The sequence below is a fragment of the Symsagittifera roscoffensis genome, chromosome 3 (assembly GCF_963678635.1).
Source record: "Symsagittifera roscoffensis chromosome 3, txSymRosc1.1, whole genome shotgun sequence".
NCBI classification, from domain to species: Eukaryota; Metazoa; Xenacoelomorpha; order Acoela; family Convolutidae; genus Symsagittifera; species Symsagittifera roscoffensis.
In genome coordinates, this window is record NC_087064.1 from 76,547,916 (window position 1) to 76,572,152 (window position 24,237).

General features: G+C 36.2%; 2 protein-coding genes across 2 annotated transcripts; both read left to right on the top strand.

The window, feature by feature from the left end:
- Positions 1-455: 455 nt before the first annotated feature.
- Positions 456-6,046, top strand: LOC134841239 (uncharacterized). The gene is made up of 6 exons (XM_063857090.1): positions 456-1,271; positions 2,354-2,578; positions 3,183-3,473; positions 4,145-4,320; positions 5,149-5,323; positions 5,933-6,046. The coding sequence occupies exons 1-6, from the start codon at positions 1,238-1,240 to the stop codon at positions 6,034-6,036; spliced, it is 1,005 nt and encodes a 334-aa protein (XP_063713160.1). The 5' UTR covers positions 456-1,237; the 3' UTR covers positions 6,037-6,046.
- LOC134841238 (cadherin EGF LAG seven-pass G-type receptor 2-like) lies at positions 6,044-24,237 on the top strand. The gene is made up of 15 exons (XM_063857089.1): positions 6,044-6,154; positions 6,415-6,499; positions 6,669-6,897; positions 7,275-7,369; positions 7,664-7,863; positions 13,685-13,808; positions 14,456-14,657; positions 14,981-15,155; positions 16,402-16,593; positions 17,078-17,256; positions 17,891-18,113; positions 20,650-20,774; positions 21,061-21,159; positions 21,362-21,373; positions 23,955-24,237. Exons 2-15 carry the CDS (start codon positions 6,422-6,424, stop codon positions 24,029-24,031), a joined length of 2,010 nt encoding a protein of 669 aa, XP_063713159.1. The 5' UTR covers positions 6,044-6,154; positions 6,415-6,421; the 3' UTR covers positions 24,032-24,237.

Sequence of the window (24,237 nt, forward strand, 5' to 3'; positions counted from 1 at the left end):
CAAAACTTTTTTTGAGTTTCAAGTTTTTATGAACATTTTTTTCCGGCTCAACCTGTGTGTGCTCAGGTACTGTCGGCTTTGTTTCAGCCTTGTAAGTTTTATTTCGATGCTCAATAATTAGCCTTCAATTGTTTTGTTTTTCACTTTTTTAAAGGAAATTTTTTGAAGACAAAATCAAGACAAAGATATGAAATTTTTGGTGGCTCATTTTTCGACACTCAAAAAAATTCAATGCTGATTTCGTATCATTTTCTGTAGCTTACTCAGCCATACTATATTTGTGTTGTATCGTTAATGGTGGTATGCTTAGTTTTGCCTCTGTGTAAGAAAATTCGTTTGACCGTAGAATAGATAGAAAGTAAGTGTGATTTGATTTGATTCTTTCTATAAATATTGGCATGATATTCGGGAATATTCACAAATTTTTTGTTTTGACTCTGATCGCTTGGTCGTGTTTTTATCTTCCCAATTGCAGTAGCCTTTTTCGATTTCTTTTGTCTCATATTTAGATAATAAAAACTGGTTGCCAAATTGAGAGTGGTATCGAACTTGAGATCTGTTAACATGAGATGATTCCCGACGGAAAATGTTTGCAATATTTTCTTGTCGTCAAGAAAAACCTTGAATAGTTTTTAAATATTCTCTATGATCGAAAAGATTGAGCAGTTCTACCTACTTCTAATTGAAAGGATTAATTATGAGTTAAAGCAATATAAATTCACTAGATGTATTGGCAAGCGCAAATTTATGAAATAAATTAAGTTTATTCAGAAAATCTTCCATGTCGTCAGTTAATAATTATTATCATTGGAGTAGAAAAATAGTTACTTGCTCGGAACATTCTGTGCTACTTTACTTGCACATCAACCGGCTCTTCATCTTATTGAGTCTGTCTCTTAAGTTATAGTAAGTCAAACGATACAAAGCTCCGATTCGCCTTCTTATGATGTAAGTTTTTTAATGCTTCATGTTACGCTTTGAATCGGCTAATAAGTAGTAAAGCACAATCTACTTGCGTCAAATCATCTCAATCCAAATTGTTAGTTACTTTCTATGGTTGCAATGCTGACTTCGCTGCTTTTTAAATCGTCATGGTTAGTTTTTAAAAGCCACTGGATTGCCAAAAACTGCGCCAACTTAGTGACGTATTTATCTATTGCCGCGGCAGCTCTAAATTAACTTCGTTAGCTGATATTATTTAATCACTGAGATTTTAAGTTGTCTGGTTTCTGAACGAATGTATTCATATCAACTTCCGATCATCTTTTGCTGTAAGTATTTTCGCGCCCCGAAAGGCTTACATATTCAGAGCGGTATTCACACATTTCGCCCCTCACATGTTTCACCCCTCTTAAATCTTGTGGCACTTTTCGCCCCTCACACTTTTCGACCCTCATAAATTACTGGCACATTTCGCCCCTAAAATGTACATTAAGAAAGCGGCGTTAATTAACTGTGTAATAAGTTAGGGGCGAAATGTGCGAGGACGAAATGCGTGAAATTTTTAGGGGCGAAATGTTCCACTAGATTCAAGAGGGGCGAAATATGTGTGGGGCGAAAGGTGGGATAACCCTTCAGAGCAAACTAATACCATCATTGATGCACCGGGAGAAAATTTCTGGCCCGAAGTTTACTTTCCGCTCTGCAGTTTAATAACTGTGAAATTGATATAGACAAAATAGAAAATTCAGCGTTCCACATATTATTCAATTTTTCTGGTTGGAGATAGTCATTTTACGAAAGTCATTTATTTACGCTTTGAACTTTCGAAGCGAAATTTTGTGCTAGTGTTGACCTTTTTTCGCGATTTCTGTGTTTTTCTGTCATTTTGAATTTTTTTTATGTGCGTCAATAATGCGTTCAAATTGTATTGTAATTTTCATGTAATTAATTGAGAAGATATATGCCTCGAAATGTATGCTACAAATTATGTCAATGAAATATTATTGATTAAAAAACATATATTTTAAAAACAGCTGAAATATGATATATATACTTATTTTACATTGAAAGCTTTACTTGCGTTAGTAAAAACGACCAAAATACATAAAACTTCGACGCTATTTCAAATTTTTTATGTGGGTCAATCATGCGTTCAAATTGTAATTTTCATTTAAATAATTGAGAAGATATATGCCTCGGAAGTTATGCTACGAATTATTTCAATGAAATATTATTGACTGAAAAAATATATATTTCAAAAACAGCTGAAATATGTTCTATATAATTTTTTTTTAAATTGAAAGCTTCTTTACTTGCGTTAGTAAAAACTTCGACGCTACTTCGTCATTATAAAATATTTTTTAGTTACATATCGCTTGTGCGTACTTTTCTTCAAAAAACTTCTTTGCAGGTTTGCTTTTTGCCGCCAACGCCCTAGTCACAAATATAGTGAACCTCGACAACACCGCTTCATATCCTGAAAACACAGCTGGCGTGATTTTTGAGGCATTCGGGGATGCAGCTTCGACGGGAGCCTGGACTGTTACGCCGGCAGCTGCACCTGTAGGGGCTGTTTGCAATGCAGTGACAGACACAACAGCGGGCACTTGTCAAGCTACCCAGGCCTCTTGCAAAAGTAACACGTTCTTAATCATTTAATTCATACGTACTAACATCAATGAGCTCGGGAATTTACGTAGTGTTTTGTTCGAAAGACTTTATTCAAGAAAAAATACTAGAGCACTGAGAGCGAGTTTGTTCATTTAATATTTTAACTGTTCATGAGTTTCATGCTGACCTTCTGAAGTTTTGTGAAATATCTTTGAGCTTTTTCTATGGTGTTAGGTAAATAAAACGACAGGACATATAGACAACAAATGAGCGTTAAAACACTGGAAATGAACTGTTTGAACTTAAGCCCACGCCGGATCCACAGTCTTCGCAAACTGTTTACATTTGAACTGTTTTCATTTCTCAGAAATTCAAAAGGAGAATTGTATGTAGTGTCATTTTAAAGTCCATCAACATCGGTTGTCGTCGCAATAATTGTCGTCGTCTTATTTGTCGGACTATCCTTTCCTGATAAATTGTTCTTGAAGTTTGTAACCATAAGATTTTTTTTTGCTGGGATAAAAAATTCTTCTTTTTCTCGCGGCCACTGGCCAGGCCTCTTGCAAAAGTAACATGTTTTTAATAATTTAATTCTTGCGTACTAAAATCAACAACCACTGTGTTTTTAGTTCAGTTCGACACTACAACTGCAGACTTTGAAACAAATCCAATCGAGTATTGCACACTTACAGTAGACGCTGTCACAGGGACCCTCCAAATTGACATTACAGACCTGGATGATGAGACACCGGAAACCCTGTGCAACGAGACGACGGTCACGGTGGACGAAAATGACGAGTCCCATCAGGGGACGTTCATTTCCCACTGTACGAGTACTTCTACTCTGAATTTTGCCATCCAGTTTTCGATGAGTGTCGATCCGGTGTGGGCTGCAGCTAAATTCGAGATTGATCAAGCTAGTTAGTCAATATTATTGATAATCACCCATTTGTTGAAATCTCTTTCTGCTCAGTTAAAATTGGCTTTTAGTTTTTCATGAAGGAAACTGAATTCATCTTTTACTAATTTCATTTCTGAAATGCTCCTAAAAACAAACTAAGATTATTCAATTTGATTGTTTAAAAGGCTGCTTCAAGCGCGGGAATAAATGTTGGCCTTTTCTGGAAAAACTTCTTGAAATTGCATTGTAGAATTTCTGTTCATTTTTTCGTATGTGTAATTAAAAAAAAACGGTAAAATAAGATGGGGCAGCAGTTTTGAGCGTACTGTGTCTTAGACTGTCTGATATCGTTTTTTTAGTGGATCAATTTTTTAGCCAATCATCTTTTTCCGATTAAAGAGAGAATGGAAATCTGGAAAAATCGTCACAAAATTTTTTCAATGGTGTCTCAAAATCTGAACTTTTGCTTCATCGTCGATTTTGGTGAGAGCGGAATTATTTTTTCAAAATTTGATCGAGCGTTTATTCTCATCGTTGAATATTCAATTTTTTGTTCGTGTTTTTTGGCTTCTTGAAAAAATAAGATTTATGTCAAATACATCTTACTTTTTAACTTGACGAAACCTTTTATCTAAAGCTCTGCTGTGGTTTGATAAATATTTAAAAGCAACCCACTGTTTCTTTATTCAGCTGGAGTGGTGACGTGGGCGAGTGGTGCCCTAAACAATAACTTCGAGAACCAGGCCTCCTACACTTTGTCTGTGGCAGCCTACACCAGTGGCAGGACAGACCCTACTCCACTGGACATCACAGTCACTGTCAATAACATCAACGAGGCACCAGTCATCACTAATCTCCCACAAGTGGTCAGTACTCCAGAGAATGTTCTAGAACAATCGAATGTTCTAGAACAATCGAATGTTCTAGAGCAATCGAATGTTCTAGAACAATCGAATGTGTTTTTTTTTTAAATTACCAGTACTCATTAAAATTTTTTGAAGCTTGAAGAAACGTTGGCTTGAATAGGATTGAACGAAGGCATGAATATTGTAGAAACTCGAAATAATCGTGCATGAATAAACATTTACCCCGTTTTAAACAAACTTTGAGCAAGAAACAATTTCTTTGATACAACTAGCACTTTGTTTATGAGATGCGGCTCCCTGAATCAAGTCGGACTCTTTTTCAAAATGACATATTCCATGCCGACTCAAATGACACAGTTGAAAAACGTCCCAACAATAGTGTTCGGTCTCAATCAAGGGTTGCTTAGATAGCTTAAGAACACTCAAAAACGCTGACTAGTTAGTATTTTCCATAAGTTCTTTAGACCACGTTTCTCGAGGTACCTGCGCAAAAGCTCCTTAGGGGTCAAGCCTGTTTCATATTGAATGAAGACTTTATTAGTTGTGATTTGCATTACTAAAAATTCAAAAAATTTGTCGGTGTCAAGAAAAGCTTGTGTTATCATTTTTGTTTTCAACTAACTTAATCGAAGCGTTCATTAAACTGTTAACGACTAGTTCTCGTAGTTTTCATTTTACTTGTTGACTTTTTCATTTTTTTTTGATAAAAATGTGATCGGAATAATATGTGCTGATTGCAGCGCAGCCGGTTATCCGTGCTTATTAATAAACTTGATAAATTTTCTAATTTGTTGACTGGTTGACAGATGATGTAGCTAATGTTGTCAGGTGTATGTGGAAGAAGACTTTCCGCGCTACTCCACCTCAGTGATAGTGGACATCAGTCTGGTGTTGCTGAATGTGAGTGACGATGACAACTCGGACCCTGGAATTGACCAGGCCCACACTGGCATAGTCACCCAGTCTTCGTGCAACGGAACCACCGACTACTTCCAATTCATTGGTATGCTATCATTTTTAGTCCAATTAACACTATTTAAACGCGCTTAAGATGTCAAGATGCCATGAATGAAATTAATTTGAACCCTATAGATTCTTAAGTTTCTCTAAAAGAAAAATAACTTGAACGGCAAGATAGTTCGTGTCGACGTTAAACTTTTCCTCGATGTCTTGCATTAGATATAAAATCCTTGCTTTGAATATCGAACGTCTGTTCAATTGGTGAAATGGCTAGTGGTTTTAACGCAATCGATGAATAGAGGACTACCATGATTCGTGTTTGCATGTTTCTTACGGCCAGAAAATCTCAAAAGCCCAGAGCTTTTCCCATCGTAAAAAAAGAGCCAATTAGCATCTTTTACAGATCCTAAGCTGGAAAGCAACATCAATTTTTCTTGACTGCCTATATTTTTTTCCTTTTGATAAAAGTTTTTGGCCCATTAGAACAATCTCCCCCTAAATGTAGGGCGTCCATGTACTATTCTCAAATCTCATTGGCTGAAAAACAATACTTTTAACCACATGAACTATCTCTCCCCTTTTTTGATTAAGGGGTATGTAGTTCACTTGGTTATTATTTTCCCCATCTCTCCTTATGCGTGGTGTTTTTCAGCCAGTAGTGGGAACGACGTCCTCCAGCTCGACTCCGACTCCACGAATGCCATCTTCGCGAACCCACTCTGGGCACGCTATGCAATGAGTTCATACTCAACATAGTCGTGCAAGACGACAACAGTGTGGACGGGACTGCTCTGAATAGTTCCAACTACACGCTGACTGTGATTGTGTTGAACAAGGAGGAAGTGCCATGGTTTAATGAGGATGGAAATCTGGCGTAAGATTTGTAATTAATGCTCTTTTTTTAATGTCATGAGTTAAGAGAAATACGATTTGAACATTAGAGTTGGTTGTATTTAAAACAAAAAGTAATATGAACAGCGTTCGATGCATTTTTATAGTTGAGATAATCAACGGAAACTGTCCCTAAAGTACGGCAAATGGAAGGCTTTTTTCGAATTTGAAGAAATAAATTAGAGGACACGAATTCGAAGTCATAGGCGTGTTTCATACTCGAACCCAGACTTTTCTTTTTAGACTCGGGATGGCTGTTGAGACCACAATTGATTATCCGGAACGAGTTACTTACCCTGACTCAGTATTCGTGTTCAGTGAATCAAAGGTAAATATAGTAAACAAATTTGTTTTCTTTGTTCAAAGCACAAATAACCTTCAATTCATGACTACAGTTGTAACAATCCGTGCTAATTGCGCATTAACCGGTTATTATTATCTAGTTTTTTTTTTAAATCTAACCGGCATATGAGTGTAATCTTGAGTTTCATTAACAGGCTCCAGGTGTGTTTTCTGGTATCACGTCCAGTCCGGACTCGACACTCCTTCCGGCTACAGACACAGACGGAGTCTACATAGCAGATTTGGACGACTGGACGGCGGCCAGAGGTTACTATGACCCAGACTGCAGTCCATACAACAACTGCACCGGAGTCACTTTCCAGATTCTGAACTCAACTGGTGGTCTGCTGGAGTCACACTTCGACATATCCATAGACACCGGAAGTATGACCACTCAAACTCAATTCACGTGATCATGGTCACAACTTAAATGCTCAAATCTATATTTCTGACATTTGCGACAGTTTTAATATAGCGGTTTGGCTTTATTTCTGAAATAGAGAGAGAATACTGAAAATTCTAAGGCACGTTTTGTAGAACTTTCTATGAGTTTCCCGGTTGACCACCCTACAAAAATTCCCCTAATTTAGAACTTCTTAGAAGATTTGAAGGAAAATTCCCAATCATACAACTGTCCTCCCATTTTTTGAGAGCCAAGCCGCCAATAAAGTAGTTAGATGTAATAACATATGGCTTTAATTATTATTTCACTGAACATGAGTGGCTTTTTGAAGACCTTATCCCATTTCTTTTTTATTTAGACAAGTATCATTTGTTCTTGGTGAGCTCGATCAACTACGAGGTCTACTGTGAGCAGGAATCATTCACCTCCAGCATCTACCCCTTCAATCTCACGGTAAAACTACTGAATAAATACTGAAATATTAAACTAATCTAACAGTAATTTAGTTCACTATGTTGTTTTTATTTATTCGTGGTTTTCGCATTTTTTAAAAAGTTAGTTTACCATCTTAACTAGTTTCTTTAGATGTTTTAGTAGTCATAACGCAAACGTACCGCTGTGTTCGCCTTTAATTGTCACCTCGTAATAGCGTTGTTAAAATGACTGAAAATTTTCAGGCAATAGTTACTAAACTCTTAATTATAGGAGTAAAAAAAGAGGCAAAGTTAAGGACTATTATGCATGTAGATTGTTGCCGTGGACCCAACTGGGTTGCAGACTACGAATGCAATCGGACTGTACATGAGGTTGACAGACGACAACGAGTACGACCCGGTAATGGACCCCACTCATGAATTTTCGGTGGCTGAGAACGCCCCCTTCGGAACGAACGTGGGAACTACAATTGTGTGTCAGAGCGAGATCGAATGCTACCCAGACACTATCACGTATGTCCAAAATGCATTCTGTCGCCTAAAGCGTGAAAGTAAATGTTTTTGAGGTTAAAAAGAGACGTTTTTGTTCAATTCGATGCAATCAAATAAGTGTCTGGAATGTTTGTGAAATTTTTCGTGAAAATGTGCACAAAAAGCTCAAAACCTCAATAGTTTTGTTTGAAGTTTTAGATGACGCGGATCTCTAGAAAACAACATGTCAAGAGTGGTTCTACTCATTAAACTAGTTTTGGAGTCACATTTTCTTTTTGTTCAAGCTAGTTGTGTAACCTCGGACCAAATAATGTATTGCTCTACGCGGAGATGCAAAGTGCCTCGACCGTTAATGAGCAAATTATTTTTTTTCTTTTTGTGTTCCGACCATTTGGGGGGGGGGGGGGGGGAGCTTTGTATTCAGGCGTTTCAGTTTTTTTCTACGCAAAACAGGTACTAAAATGAAAAATATTGGAATAGGTAGAGTAATATATCATTCAGAACGACCCTTTCAGTCGTGATCCGAACGAAATTAAAAATTAGGAACAAATTTTCTCAGTTTTGAGAAAAACCGGTTTAAAATTTTTGAGTGTTCGTCTTATTTCGAGCTAATAAAGCAAGCGAGCAGGCTTGTTATAAAATGATAAGCCATGAAACTTCAGTAAAATTATTTTTTGAAGTTTTTTGTCCCATTTTTGCAATAAGAAAACTTCAAATACAAAATAATTTTTTTTGTCAATTTTTGACAAAATCCGGTAACCGATTTGCCTATTTTACTGTTTTTTTTTCAGATCCTTTTATTGTACCGGGCACAAAAACAGCACTATTTTGAAGAAGAAAAAACGGGAAAAAATTTTTGTGTAATTTTTAAAAGATTTTTGTCGAAATTCTGTGATACTTGCACAGCAACCGGCTATCCTTTTTTTTCACTTTTTGTTCATTTCAATTTTCGTGCCCAGCGATTTTCAAAATTTGTCGAGGCTCGTTTTTCTATTCATACAATTTGATCTTTTTGTTACTCAATATTGAAAACAACGGTTTGAAATTTCAATCAGCCTGTAATAAGGATCAGCTCAAATTTGTTGCCCTATTCGTCATATTTTTCAGGCAAAAAAAAAACATTTGATCCGCGATATTTTATTAGACGATTGCGAAGTGTATCTTGTTCCAAAAACCCTTACTACCCATGCAACGCATGTTATAAGTTCATTTCATTTTTAAACCCTACTTGTTACGCTTGCGATTAGCAAGCGTTATCAAACCAGAATATAGATTTTTCTTTCGGGTTAACACATAGTTTGAGAGAATCACTTGAATCACTTTATCTTTTGCTCATATGAAATCAAAAGTTAGGCGTTAATTTGCGCATGTGGCGAAGAGGTAACGCACCTTCTAATAAAACCAATGGTCAATGGTTCGAATTCGGCCAGGTCCCGTTTTTTTTGCAAGCAAAAAATCGTCCGCTGGTCTTCTGTTTGTCTGCTTTTTTTGTCGGCTTAGTTACCGCAGCACCAATTTTGCCTAAAATTTGGCAGATTTTAATCGAATTAAAAAACTTTTCAGTGTATTCCGGTTTTGGGCAAGTAATTGAGTCCCAAGAAGTTTTACCTATTTTTGCTATTTTTTATATATTTTTTTCATGCTGTTTATTAAAAATTTCTGAAAAATGTTTTCAAGGAGTGTTCTGTGGCTTTAGTGCAGTGGTAACACTCATGCTTGAGACGAAAAATCCCAGAAGTTCGATTTCAGTCGGGACCTGTTTTTTTTGTCGAAACTGAAAATTTTCGATTATTCTAAGCTTTTTTGTCAGCTAATTTTGTCGGCTTAGGTCCCGCATAGAGATTCAGTTTGTTTAAGCATTTTGAAAGCTCTTAGTAAAGTTTTAATGTAGCAGGTTATATTATTTGTAGAATTTTTTGTACTTCTGCAATTTTTGATTTGTCTTTTCATTTGCTGGTAATCAAAGTCATACATCCTGTATATCAAGTGATGCGAAGCTCCACTTTGCAACAGATTTATCGGTTCAAATTTACTTATTGAGCACATATGTTTTATGTCCGCTTAGTTCAAGTACAGCAAAGATATTTTTTCCAATTTAGTTTCGTTTTTTTTTGTGCGTGGTGTGATGCAAGACTTATACTGCTGAAAGAACGTTAGTCGATATGGCATAAATGAAAAAAAAAGACTTCAAAAATGATTAACAAACATAAAAATCAAAAATAATTTTTGAGAAAAGTTATGGTTTTTTAGAAACTTTCTTTTGCCAAGTAAGCACAAAATGAAGCTTTCAATTCTAGAACTAAATTTTATACTACTTCAATGAAAATTTTTCATCCAATTTTGAGCGAGTAAGTTGTTTGAAGCGAGTTTTAATCGCTCGAAATCAGACAAAGTTTCAATCCGGCCTTTCTCAACACTGGGACATTTTGAGAAATTTTTAATTTCGTATTCAAATCACGAATGAAAGGATTTTAATATGATTTGCCACTCAAAGCAATCCGATGATTTTTCGCAGTACCTGCTTTCGCGTGAAAACAGAGAAAAGGAAAAGGGAAAAACCAAAAAACTCGAATTCAAATCTCCAATAATGACGAGCCTTGCTTGCATTGACCTATTTTTCTCATATTGCAAAAAAATTTGACTGTTTTATAACAAATGTTAAATTATACAACTGTTAAATTATACCACAAAAATACAGGCAAAAAATAGACTTTCGCTGGTTTTTGCAAAAAAGCAGATTGTCTAATTTGATTTAAAGAAGTCTAATATGAACTAAAACAATATATTTCAGCCATTTCCTTCTCCACATGTTGAATTATATTATTTTGATTTCAAATTAAAATTTTGGGAAAGACAATCTGCTGTTTTTGCAAAAGCCTCGAAAATGTTTTTTTTTTTGCCTGTGTTTACTGTATTATTATTTAACTGTGGTGTTTTTAAAGATGCTAAATTTATAGTTGTAGAAAAATCTTTAATCATGCAAATTTTTTTTCAAAAAAAAAAATTGTCATTGTTTTTGCATTAGTTCTTCTATTTTTTGTTTTAAGAGAAGCACATGTGTAAAGTTTTTTTAATATGGTTCAGTTTTGGCCATTTCTTTTTTTTCAATATTTTTTCAAAGATAAACGAATCGTCCGTATTGGAATTTACTACACCAGCAACTACACAGAATTTACTGTACAGTTTTTTTAACACAAGCAACACACGGGGTATCAGATCAGTTCGCTTTTTAAGGCGATAAATTTTAGGATTTATTTTACAGAGTCGATGAACGTAGTTCAGAAGTTGATTTAGGTCGTGATTATCTCTTTTGCTTTTTCAGAAAAAGTCTTAAAATTTGTTCAGGCCCAAAATTACTCTTATGCTGTTTGAACTTTGATTTCTTTTCAAGTTCAGTTAACTTCCTTTGTTAAAAGAAAGGCAAATTCCACTATCGATAAGCAAAAGTGTAAAAGTCAAGAAAAACATGATCGTTTTCTAGTTTCGAATGTGCAATTTAATTATCAGATTTCCCAGCGGAATAAAAATTTTACGTTTTGAGCCAGTTTTTTTTTCAAATTGGGTTTATTTTATCAAAAAATTGTCAGCCATAAATTTCTCAAGAAAGTTAAAGAGCTTCGAGGCGATCTGTTTGTTTCTTTGAAATTCGAAAGTTGAGGTTTTTCATTACATAGGTTGGCATTTTTTTCTGTTTACTTGCCTTCATTGACTTTTTCTAACTGGCTGTTGGTTATTTCTAAGTCACAAACGTCGGTATCTAATTATTGTGTTCAATATCTTGATGCAGCTTAGTTTTACGGCAAAATTTTTAGTTTCATTTTTAGGCACGCGTAGTCTAAGCGACGATTTAATCCCGTTTAGAGATTATTGCAAACTGAATTGAGGCAAGCTGAATGCGTTAAAAGATATAGTGACCAAAGGTTAATTTTTCCAAATAAAATTGTTTTCAGCATTTCTACAAGTATTTTTTTATTTGACCAGAAAATTACTTCAGACACGGAAAAGTGCAGTAAGAATATTCAGGCGTTTGCCCTGATACACGCAGTCTCATTATTCTTAGCGTATTGTTGAAAGTTCTGTTACCCTTGTACAGCGGATTAGTGGCTATGTGTTTGCGAGTACAGATCCACCTTTTTGTCAAATTTTCATTTAGTGCGTTCTCCTTGTTTGTTTCTGACCAAATAAAAAATAAGTTAGTAGAACCTCTGGATGCATGTGGTTGAATGTATAACTCTATTTATTTTACAGAAATGGGTTTGTATTTCACCTTCAAATGCGCTATAATATCACTGGATTAACCTTTCCTGAGGCTAACTTGACACTGGTTACTTGATTTTTGACTGAATTTTGAATATGGTTAAATGAAGGAGTGGATCTAAGGTTTTCTCGAGGGGCGAATTTTCACTAATTGAAAAAAAACGAACTAATTGACGAACTTTTTTAGGTAGACGAATTTTGATCCCAAATCACTATAACGACCGTTTTGATGAAACTTTCGTTGCGCGAAAAAACAGGCCTATGAAGACGTTTTAGGCATTTTTTGTTAGGTTTTGCTTGAAAATCGCGTTTTTTTGCCGCCTAACTCTCAACCCTCCACCCGCAAAAGTATATATTGGCGCCGAAGACGCGCTCAGAAAAATTACAGGGGCGGTCGGGCAAAAATGGATGTTCACGCTTGCGATTAGCAAGCGTAATTAAAATAGTATGAAAGGGGGACTCTTTTGGTGGCCACGGGTGAATGTTGGAAAATCTCTGAGAGGAATGCCAGCCCCCCCTCCCCCCCCCCCCCCCCCCACCTAGATCCGCTACTGGTTAAATGCTAAGAAATCTAGAATCTCAAGCTACGTTTTTATCTAAGCATTTTGGGCAAATCAAATCTTCCTATAGGTGCACTCAAAAAATGTTTTGGTAAAATTGCCCTAAATGAGTTAAGGTTAAAAAATGTAGGTAAAATTTACCTTAACATTACCTTAACTTTACCTTAAAAAACTTACCATTTGTTTTGATTGAATTTTAAGAAGGATATACATATTTTTACTAAAAAAACTTTTTTTTGAGTGTGGCATTTGATTTGATTGAATTTTAAAAAAGATTTAACATATTTTCACTATTCAGTTTTTTCCAACATACAAAAAGTAAGAAATTGGCCAAAAACAAGTGTTATTTATTAATTTACTGTCAATCGCATTGCTTGACCTCCTCCCTCGTGGATACTTTGAACCGGCTTCATAAAGTGTGGCCAATAGTACACAGAGCAATAAGCGACAGATAATTTAGCTAAAATTGTTATTTGAATAGAAAAATTTAGTTTCGAATTGAATTGACAATCTAGCCATTTTCACATTGGAATATTGGAACAATTTCGTATACAAAAATTAAATCACGCCCCATGTCTTTTTTGTGATGAATGAAAGACAGAAACTTTTGATTTTATCTGTAGCTTGATATGAATGCCGTTATGTCACCAATACGCCGAAAAATGTCCCGTCGGCACTTCTGAACACCTGGTCCACAAAAATACTGTTTTACTGTTCTGGTGAATTTTTAGCTGTGTGGATAATAACTCTCGGAATAGCATTAAAACTAGGAAACTACCTCGATTAGTCGAATTTGGCGGGAATTAATAAGATATCAAAAAACACCAACTGAAGAAACCAACGGAGATGTTGGACTTCGTTTTTACCATCAGTATCTTGTAGGAAAACTGAAAGAATGTATATACCAACGTCAGAGAATATATACGCTCTGCTTTAAATTCACCAATTTTCGACTGATTGAAAAAACAATTGAGGGTTTTTTTGAGCTGAGGTGGAATCCTTATTGTTTTTTTACCCTATTTTAGCACATTTGCCATACTGACCACTTTGCCGAGTGCCAATGACGGTGGCTACTACTTCGAGTTTGTCACCACTAATGTCGGACAGTTGACAGTTGCTCGTCCTCCTGACTACGAACTAATCCAGCAGGTACAAATGGTTTAAATATCTTTCAATGTGCAGCTTTCTTACACAACCGAGCGTAGTGTGATAGTACGATGCAACCTAAGTCGCAGATAATAGTGCTACTTTTGGTGGCATTTTTGGATCACGAGGCTGCATTGGCACTATGATTCCATATCCTTTGAAACAAAAGAAACCAACGGGCTAGAACTGCAGTTGTCAATTAAGGGATGAAAGCTATAAAATAATGCGTGTCGAATCCGAGTTGGGGTGGTCAAATTATGTATCGACCGTATGGGTCGAACGATGTCTGGTTATCGGCCCAAGTTATGGAGGATGACAAAAACTGAAGATCCACCAAAGCGACATGAGTGGTCGGCCAAAATTGACGAATGTCGAGGAAAATAAATTACCTGAGTTGACAAATGGTAATGAAAGTCGACTAGAGAGTCGATGAAAGTCGACTAGAGACGACGATATTTGAGTGTCGTTGACCCAAATTGACCAAAGTTGATCAAAGTCGTCCAAATTTGGCCTAAGTCGACAGCAGACATCGTTTGATCCCGTCCGTCCTTTGTGAATGAGATTAGATCTCTCAATAAAAGCTACACGACTGGTAGGTTCTTGTTTTCTTATTGTGACAATTGAGTCCAAAAGTAGCATGTACGTTGTAGGTGATCTTCGAGGTGCGTTGTCGGGACTTAAACGACGGCGAGGGCGATAGAAGGAGTTCGACGACGACAGTGACAGTGAACATAGTGGACCAGAATGACAATGAGCCCCAGATGGTGCAGACGTTCTTCAGTGTGGCTACACGATATGACGCAGAGTACAGGACGTTCCTAGCTAGACTTCAAGCCACAGATGCCGACTCCGGTACGACATTTCAGCAACCCTTCATTGCTTATGCAACCTTATCTCAGTCAACAATGTTTTTAGTCAACAACTCAGAGCTAAGTTAATTAACACAAAACTGCTCATTCTGGCGCCGTTAGCCATTTTTCCACTCACTTCAAGCATGAAAAGGGCGTCTTAAATCTTATTAACTCGAAACTCAACATTTAATGACCGATTAAGATTCTCAAGGTCACTGATGTTGCTACATAAACTATATGCATGTAAATGTAATCTACGTCAATCATTGTAATTATCTATTGTAAACTCTCTATTTACGTGGCTGATGGCTCTGTTTAATTAAGGACTGAATGCGTTGCCTATCTTTGCCCCGGCCTCCCCCTCGGATGAGTTCGGAGTGGACTCTGACACTGGAGATGTGTTCACGAAGGAGTTCTCCCTCATCCCCTACCACTCTTACATATTCTATGCTGCAGTGTTTGACACTGGCGAACCAGGACAGCCACGCAACATCGGAAAGTACGTTCGTTTTTCAATACTTTCTTATTGTTATACCCCTGAAAGACGACTTCGGCTTGCAGCATGTCGTTTTGTTGCATCCATTTCGATTATTTTTCCTCTCCCCCCCCCCTCACACGAGCATCAATTTTATGGTATAACGATTAGTTGTACAAGTTTAATATGAGGATCAAGTATTTTTGTCATGGCCAATTTCTCCGAATGTCCATTTTCATAACCATCGGACAGTGTGAACAATTTACTTATGCGGATGGGAGAGAGGACGGGTGGTAGAGGAAAAAAGTCTCCATTTCCTAATTTTTAAAGTTTTCGTAGCCAGTAAAATTGTGACTGTACATTTTTAGGTCAACCAAATTGATTTTCAGATCTCTCCAAATACTGTATTAGACCCTATTTTACCGAGAGAAACGCCTTTTTTATGGCACTGTTTGGAAAATTTAAACCAAAACTTGCCTTTTTTAAGCACGCATTCCCGGTTAACTTTAGTGTCTATTGGGAGCCCAAGGCGCTTTTTAAAAACGGACCAGAAATGCCGTTTTTGGGGGTTTTGCAAAAAATTTTGACCAATTATCGTGTCTAGTCGCTATAGACAAATTGGAGCCGAAGACGCTTTGTGAACTTTTTTAGGGTTGATGGATCGAAAATGAAACCGGTAAACAATATCAAAGGTATCAAATTCCATCTTTAACTTCACTACTGCATATATGCATTGTCTTTCAAGTTTCTAAAACTAGCTTCACGCTTCTCAGAGTTGAGTCAATTTCTTTTTTCATGTTGTTTTTGAGCAGATGGTTGATTTTTGTCATTTATATTAAGACTGAGTTTAGTCTACCTTATAATAAATCAGACAGACTGTTTTTATTTGAAGGACTTACTTCAGCAATATAGCATTGTTTGTGAGCAATAAATTATTTTTAGAAGAGATTTTTTTAGTTACAATGACGCAGTTCGAGCAAAAAAGCTTCGTCGACTATTGAAGCCTCAAAAAATATCATTTAACAGTAATTTGAGGAGGCAGAATGTCAAAAACTTTATCTTTTAGGGGAGGGGATAGACTAGCCGCCCCTGTTTTCGACGCCATAAGTTCATTTTGTTGACCGCGTCAAAATTCTGCGATTTTAAACTTCCAAGATAATGTTCTATAAGATTTGTGGCATGATTTAAATCAGAATTAAGCAATCGATACCTCTAGATTTTAGAATTTCAGTATATTTAAAGCTTTAAAGGTCTTTCAAAATGTTTTTAGCGATGTGGCGACTATCCGCGTGGACACTTTCGACCCAGCACAAGTACTCGTTGACCTCTATTTGGGCATAGAGTGGACTTCCTATGACCCCACTGTGTTTGTAGCTGCCCTGAACGACCTAATGGCCCCGTACGTCTTCTTCATACAACAGAACACTGGAGGCGTCACAAAGGAAAACACTGTGACTAATGGGTAGGAAAGTCAAAGTTGTATTTTTTTTTGGAACAAGGGTACTAAAAATCGAACATACAAACCAGCAGTGTATTTAGAGAATTGATTTTTCTTGTTTTTCGTCATTTTTTTCTTGTCTTTTTTGCTTTTTGCAAATAGTGCAGTTTTATTTACTCCTACTAATTGATCGAATTTCATTTCTTTAATCGGCTCAGTGGCTTTTATTGCATTGTTTGATGAGCCAAAAAAACATGAGCGTTTTCTACTTTCTTGTATTGCTTCGCTTTTAGCGGCTTTTTTGTTGTGCGTTGCAAGTGGCGCGAAGCTTTGCTTCGCCTATCTACGTTCTTGTAATATAAAAAGTACGATGTTTATTTTTGGGATGCCACTATATCAGTTAAATATTAGTTAAATCATCCAAAGCAAGCTATTGGCAATAGTTTAGCGCTAATGACTAATGACTTAATCAACCTGGCACTAATTTAGCTTTTGCTTTTTGGAACAGGGTAAGAGTGACAGTGTATGCGATTGAGAACAACAGCACGATGTCTGAGGCGAACTTGGCGGAGGAGAAGAGATTCGTGGCCAAGGAGACTCTCCTGCGGGACATGAGGGAGTACGCAGATGGCACTCCCTCCGAACTGTTCCAGTCTCCCGAAATAGTGGACTTCAGAGTAGTATATGGTCAGTAGTGCTTCGCCTGTCATGTGAAACCACTTCCGGCTCAACTTATTATACTTAGATTCCTAAAATGTCGACGGGTTCGTGTAGAAAATTGTTGTGCTTTGAAATCTTCGAAAACATCAGGATGTTCATAAGCTTACTTCATAAGCTCTGCATCGCCTATCTACGTTCTTGCAATATTGAAAGCACGATGTTTAATTGGATACTTTTTTGAAAAAGAATAAACGGATATTTCCAATTGAGATTTTTTTCTTTCAGTCATCTGATGGCACGAACTACGAGAGAAATCTGAAGGCAAATACAAGCAATTCTATTACAGATTTGCCTTTTAAATACAGTTTGATGTGTTGTTTTTAAAAGAGGAGGAACAAACATCGCAGGATTTCACACTGATTTTCCACAATAACCAGCCCTAATGTACTCTTAGAGTAGTTCAACTGTAGCACAGCTGTAACAATCTGATTTCAAGGCTGACTTCGAGGCTGACTTCAATCCAATTCTGAATTCTGATGCCCCCAAAAACGCCCTTAAAATGTTAGGAAAAAATCAATGCTTCGAAACATTTTTTTTCGTTTGTTATTTTTATAGACCGTCGTGGTTGAGGCTGCTATTTTTTGATTTGGTGTTTTTGTAGTCGAAGCTTCCCCCATTTCAACTGACTTCGACGTCGAGGAGGGAGATGAGGAGAGGTGGATGCTGGACACGCCAGAGGGCAACCTGGCACTGGTTGCCCTCTGTCTTTTCATCCTCATAGCTGTTGTCCTCATCCTCATTGGACTGTTCCTGCTCCTGCAGAAGGCAGAGTGTGTTGGCTTCGACAGAAGTGTGAGGGAAGAGGTGTATGATGCACCAAAAATGTTAGTACATACCGCTCTTCTACTTGAGTTTGTCGTTACGAAAGAAAATGCATGATTTTTTAAATCAATTTTTTGTTAAGAGCCTATATAAGCTCAATAATGCTTATGATTTTCGATCTTGAAAAAAGTATTTGAGTAACCTAATTTTAATCTCTTTAACTATTCCTGGGCTTAAATTTGTATCAAAGTGTTTTTTTTATATACTTTTTTCAGGGATTGCATGTAATGAGCATGGAGGTAATAATGTTAATATTGGTGCTGCAAGTTAGCAGGTATTACCAGGCACCATTTACCCGTAGAGAATTGGCTCCTCTTGGGTCACACACTAAGGTACAATTTCATTTTTGAATGGAACGGGATATTTAAACTGCAAACATGCTCAAAATATTTCTGTTGGCTGATGAAACTACAGATTTCAGAAATTGATTTAGTGATTCTATTTGACAGTCAAGCGTAAAGTTTGTCAGTTAAAAGAATTATGAAGTATAGAAGATCTACCACTATCAACCAAACGTTCTTGCTATAATTAAACTTAAGCTTTATAATAATATTTCATCGGCCTAAGTAAACTCAAAAATTAGGTCAATTAAAAAATTTCGTGGAAAAACATTCCCATTTATTCAGTTAAAACGCATTTTTTTTGTTTCTAATTCCAAATATTTCCTAAGTACGACTGAAATGGATCCTAACTTGATACAGTTCTCGGGCCACTTCAAATTTTGAGTTGCCTCAAATTGCGGAAAAATATACTTTATCGGCCATATTTTTTTCGAACACTAAGACTGCTCTGAGCGATGAAGATTTAAAGATTTATACTGAGTAAAATTGTCAGGAAAACTAACAACGGGAATCAATAAATGTTTGATAATGTTTAATATAAATTTTGTTCACGTGGTTCATTTGGTTTCTGCGATTTTGGGGTAACAATATGAACCGCTCAGGACGTCCCGGATGTTAGTATAATTTGGATGTATACTGCTCCGTAAGATGTCAAGTTTTGAGGATTTTGTGATAATTTATTTACACTAATGAGCTTGCGAGCGTAGTGTATTTATTAGTCTGACTGTACTTTTGTTTCCAAGATATTTCGCAAATCAAAGTACTCATTTGGTGGCACTATTGCTATAATCACGATCTGTACAATTGAAAGTTTGTTCTCTGCCTTATTTGTGGCTATTTTTTGACAATTCTTAAGCGTGCGTGGGTGAGAGGACAGGGCGCGAGACTCCAACTCTCGAGGTCGCAGTTTCAAATCCAGTACGAAGCAAAGTTTTGCTTATTCGAAGCTTGTTTCTTATTTTTTATTTCACTTTTTAAAGCTGCTTTTTTGCTGTGTTTTGCCTTGTGTTTACAAAGCGCATCATCGCCTCTGTTTTGAAATTTTTTTTTTTAAGTTTGTTTTAAATTGTTAACAAATTTTTCTTCCATTAAGAATTGCAATTTTTCAGGTTCTGTGTTCAATTTTTGAAACTGAAATAATAAATTACGCAAAATCAGTTCAGCTAGTGTCACAGCCAAGTTTAGCATAGTCAAAAATAATACTTTTTTTATAATTAGTGTTTCCAATGAGAGTGTGAAATTTTTTATTAGATGATTAGATACCTCAAATACAACATGACCGCTCGTATCAAGACAAAGTCCTGAATGTTCCGACTGCCTTTTAAGGTCTAAGAAGTGTTGTTTGCTTTAAAATGCTGAACATTTAAAATACACTTTTTTTTGTAAACCATCCCCCGCACGCAATATTTGCATGTGGAAATTTATTAAAAAGATCAAATATCCATTCAGTTTGGAACGATTTCTAAGGCCGATTAAATCTCCGCTCACGCGTTATTAGCTCAAATTTTATTCCGCCTTTTTGAAATTGAACACATGACAACAATATTTACTTGAAAAGTCGAAAATTGACTGAGTAAAAAACCACCCCTAGTATAAATGTTCCGCACTTTCTTTGAAAGTCGGAAGACGAATATTTGCACTCGTGGCGTTATTTATTCTCCAGCCCAATTTGGACGTTTTTTTTAATATATAAATTGAAAAGTACTGACGTCCTGAGCTCAAATTAATTTTTTTTTCATCTGTTACTGTTTTTTGTAAAATTATGAGGTTAAAAGGTTGCCAGTTTAGAAAAATTAACGCGCGATATATTTCGTGCTATTAAAGCGTGACCGAGATTCAATCCGTCTGAATTGAATTACGGCTTGCTATTTGGACCAGTTATTTCTTCGTTACATACGAAATAAATCACTGTGTACTTAACATAGCTTGTAGGGGGATGATTTCCAAAGTAAATCTCAAAATTGTTTCTATAGCAAACTTCATAGACCTTTAAAGGCAGTTGGAACATGCAGGGCTTCGCCCTGGTACGAGCAGTCTTTTTGTATTTTGGAAATATTTATCTCAATTTTAAGCTAAGATATCGTTTTTTTGAAAGTTTGATCACGAGAAAATTGATCGGATAGTTATCTTGTTGAAAAGTAATACTGCGGTTCATTGAGGACTGACAACAAGCTAGGACTGACAACAATTTACCTAGGACTGACAACAAGCTGTTGGTGGGTCGTCTGAACAAGTCCTCTGTAACGGCAATGGCCAGAGAGAAGAAGCAGGTTGTGGCCTCAACTACCCCTGCACCCAAAGCCACAGCCACAGTTGCTCCAGGTCAGGATTGAGTCACTAGCTACTGACTGTCCTAGGTTTAATTTCATTCATGTGGATTTCTGAGGCTGACATTTTTTGTGGAGGAAATGCTGAACCCTTTCAAGCTTTTATGCTTGAGTCATATGTGAAAAACTATACTTGTTAAGAACATTTATGGGAATTTTTTTAGGTAGAGAGTTTTGTACGCTTTATATGGATGATTACAGCACGAAGAAAAAATTGCTATTATATAATTATATAATAGAATGATATAAAATTTCGAATATAAAGTTGATTTTTGCTCCAGAAAAGAATAAGCTGGTTCCGGTTGTGCCTGCGGCTCCACTGCCTCCCGCTCAGCTTCCGCCCCAGATCACCCAACCCGCTGCTCCTCCCCCTGACAGAGGTAAACTTACTCATCTTTTACACTAATACGAGAAAACCCGGCTCGTTTCTACCCACTCCCAACGTCTGAATTTCAATCTTAAAAAGCAGTTTTAATGTTGTTTTTAATTCGTGTATAAGTCCTCAAAACGTTTTTTTCACAGCTCTGTTTTGTTTAAAATTTTGTTCACAGTTCTGTCTTCAATGTTGCCATTTATTTTCAGCTGTCACACCAGGTTCGTGTTCCTAGCACACAAATAGCACCAATAAATGTAAAATCTGTTGAATTGTGTGTTTCGTTTTTGTCTTCTGTGGTAAAATAACAAATAGTTTTTTTAGCATAACGTGGGTCAACCTGCTAAAAATCAAATTAAAGTGAACGCAAAGTAAAAATACTGAGGGCACGAAATTTGCTACTGTCGAGTTTTATTTGTAGTTTTGTTCCTGCTTTCAGTTTATTTATGGTTTGAAAGATCGCCCAGATATCATTACGCTCTTTAGTAATACCCAGTCAATGGGGTTTTGGTTTTATATGGATCAAAGGGGCCTTGACGTAGACTACGTACCTGAATGGCTGATGTAAATTACTAGCAAATTGATCGAATATTTCATTTAAGCCAGCGGCAAATTCAGGAAGTATCATTGATAGTCCATGCTTTTGAAATGAGTTTGTTGTCTGCGTTTAGTTTCGTATCTCAGTTTCGTTTCTAGATCAGTTGTCTGCGTTTAGTTTCTTATCTCTTGTCGTTCCGACCTTCGAAGAAAGGATGGTCTATTTCTGCGCGGTGTGTTTTTTCTTCTGACAAATTTCGACTTTTTAAATACCATTTGTTGAACTAAATTTTCTTTTACCATCTAAAAGTTTTTGATACCTGAACTCAAATCTAAAATCCTGAAGTTATAGTGGTTTGTTAATTTCCTTTTTGACTAATTTGTGACTAATAATACGCGATATATTTCGTTCCATTAAAGCGTAAGCGCTGATTTGATCTGGCTCAGAAATCGTTCCAACTTGATTTGAGGCAAGCTATTTGGAAGTATTAATACGTTGCTATACAAATACATTTTAGTGTCCATTTTTGTTTTCAAAAATAGTGTCGTTTTTTTTCGTGATGTGATAAACGGACCTGAACAATTACTAGAACTTAGGCATGTTCGACAGTCATATTAAAATAGGCAAAATGATCAACATTCTGTGTAAAAAATTGGCAAGAAGAACAAAAAAATCAGAAAAAAAAAAACGAAAATAGTTTCAAGTTTTTAAAAATCCGAAAACTAAGTTACTAGAGGAAAGAGGAAATAAAGTTTTCACGGCTTAAATCAAGCATAAATTAACTACTTAAAACCACACCGCTGCTTTTATTTGCTCGAATTTAGACTGAGAATCAAAAATTTTGAACCTTTTTTGATACTGTGGGACATTTAAAAAAACAAAAGTTTGAAGACGTTCGAATTACGACTGAAAGGGCTTTAATATGATATATCCTTCAACCCATTTCATAATTTTTTAGGTAGGTCACTTAGGTGGGGGTTTGTACGGTTGATCCGAGCTCGATTTGCTAGCAAGATTTTTGAAGTTAAGGGTTGTACGGTTGTTGCGTACGCCCTTATCTCAGGGATTCGACTGCCTGCTGACCTCTTTGGTACTTTTTAAGAAATCCATTTTTGACCGACCAACACTATAATTTTTCTTTGATCGCAATTTTTCGGTCAAAATTTTCCAAAAAGTGCCACAAAACGGCGTTTTTGACCTGTTTTTTTTTTCAAAAAATTGCCCATGGCGCAAAAATTGTTGTCCAAATAGGGCCTTTTTAGTGCTCTCAGACCGCTCGAAAACTCAATTTGTTCGACCTAAAAAGGTCGACAAAATTTTCAAAAATATTTTGAAAATCCGCTTGATGATACTTTTGGTTTGATTGTTCCATAATGAACTGTCAAGAAAGAATGTTTCCGTGCTCAACAAAACAGAGCTGGCGTTTTGAAGTTTAACATTTATCTATTTTTCAGTTCCTTAGAAAGTTTCAGTAACGTCGATTTTATTGAACTTTCAAAGTGAAAATAAATTGAATTAATCAGAATTTAGTTTAATTAAGTGTTTAATTTTAGCCATATTTGTTAAAGTAAAAACCACTGAGTTTCATATTTTCACCATTTTCCACCTTTTTTGACTACAATCGTTTGAACAAATATTAAAAAGTTCTAAATCATATCCAGCGAACGCAGGCTGGCCACTTGGTCTATATTTATAGACTGGTCTATAAAAGTCATTATTTGGTCTATAATTTTTTGGAAGTCTATATTTTCTAGAGACCATGTAAAAGTCACTATTTACAACAAAGCTTTCTGTTTTTTAATATTTTTAAAGGGTCCCCTCTTTGCACTGTTTTGAGATATCCGTTTTTGGTGACGGACCCTAAAATTTTTAAAAAGCGCGCGCCGAAAAAACGCAATTTTTTATTCAAAATTATGTCTGCGGCGCAGAAATTTTGGCCAAAACAGGGACTTTTTAGTGCTTTAGCAGGGCCTGAAAAATTAATTTGGTCAAGCTAAAAAAAAGGTCGACAAATTTTTTTTTCGAAAATTGCCAGTCACTTGAGGTCTATATATTTTTGAGAAAATAGTAGCCAGCCTGAGCGAACGACAGTTGTTTGTAGTACAAAAAATCAAAACATTATTTAGTTCAGCCGTTATGGAGCAGATTAGCAAACCATTCCGCTCACAGGCACACTATATATTAATAGCAGTATAGATTTCATCTACTCCATTCATAGTAGCCAATGTTTTCAATCGGATACTTTATTCATTATCTGTGTTCAGATGGAGGAAGGAAGATTTGGGAGATCCGGAGATCCAGAGAGAATGGGGCAGCCTCGCCTCTGGCTGGGATCAATTAGAGTCACGAAGATATACATCTGGACGCTAGCTTCCATTCTATTCTGAGAAGTCATGAAACAAGAAGGAGCACAAAGTAGAAAAAATCTATTCTAGTTTAGTTAGTCAATGAAAAAGTTTTTACCATATAAACATGTATATACAATTAATTGACATGAGAATTGTTTGTTTTCTATCATTGTAAATAAAAATCTATTTTATCGCATTA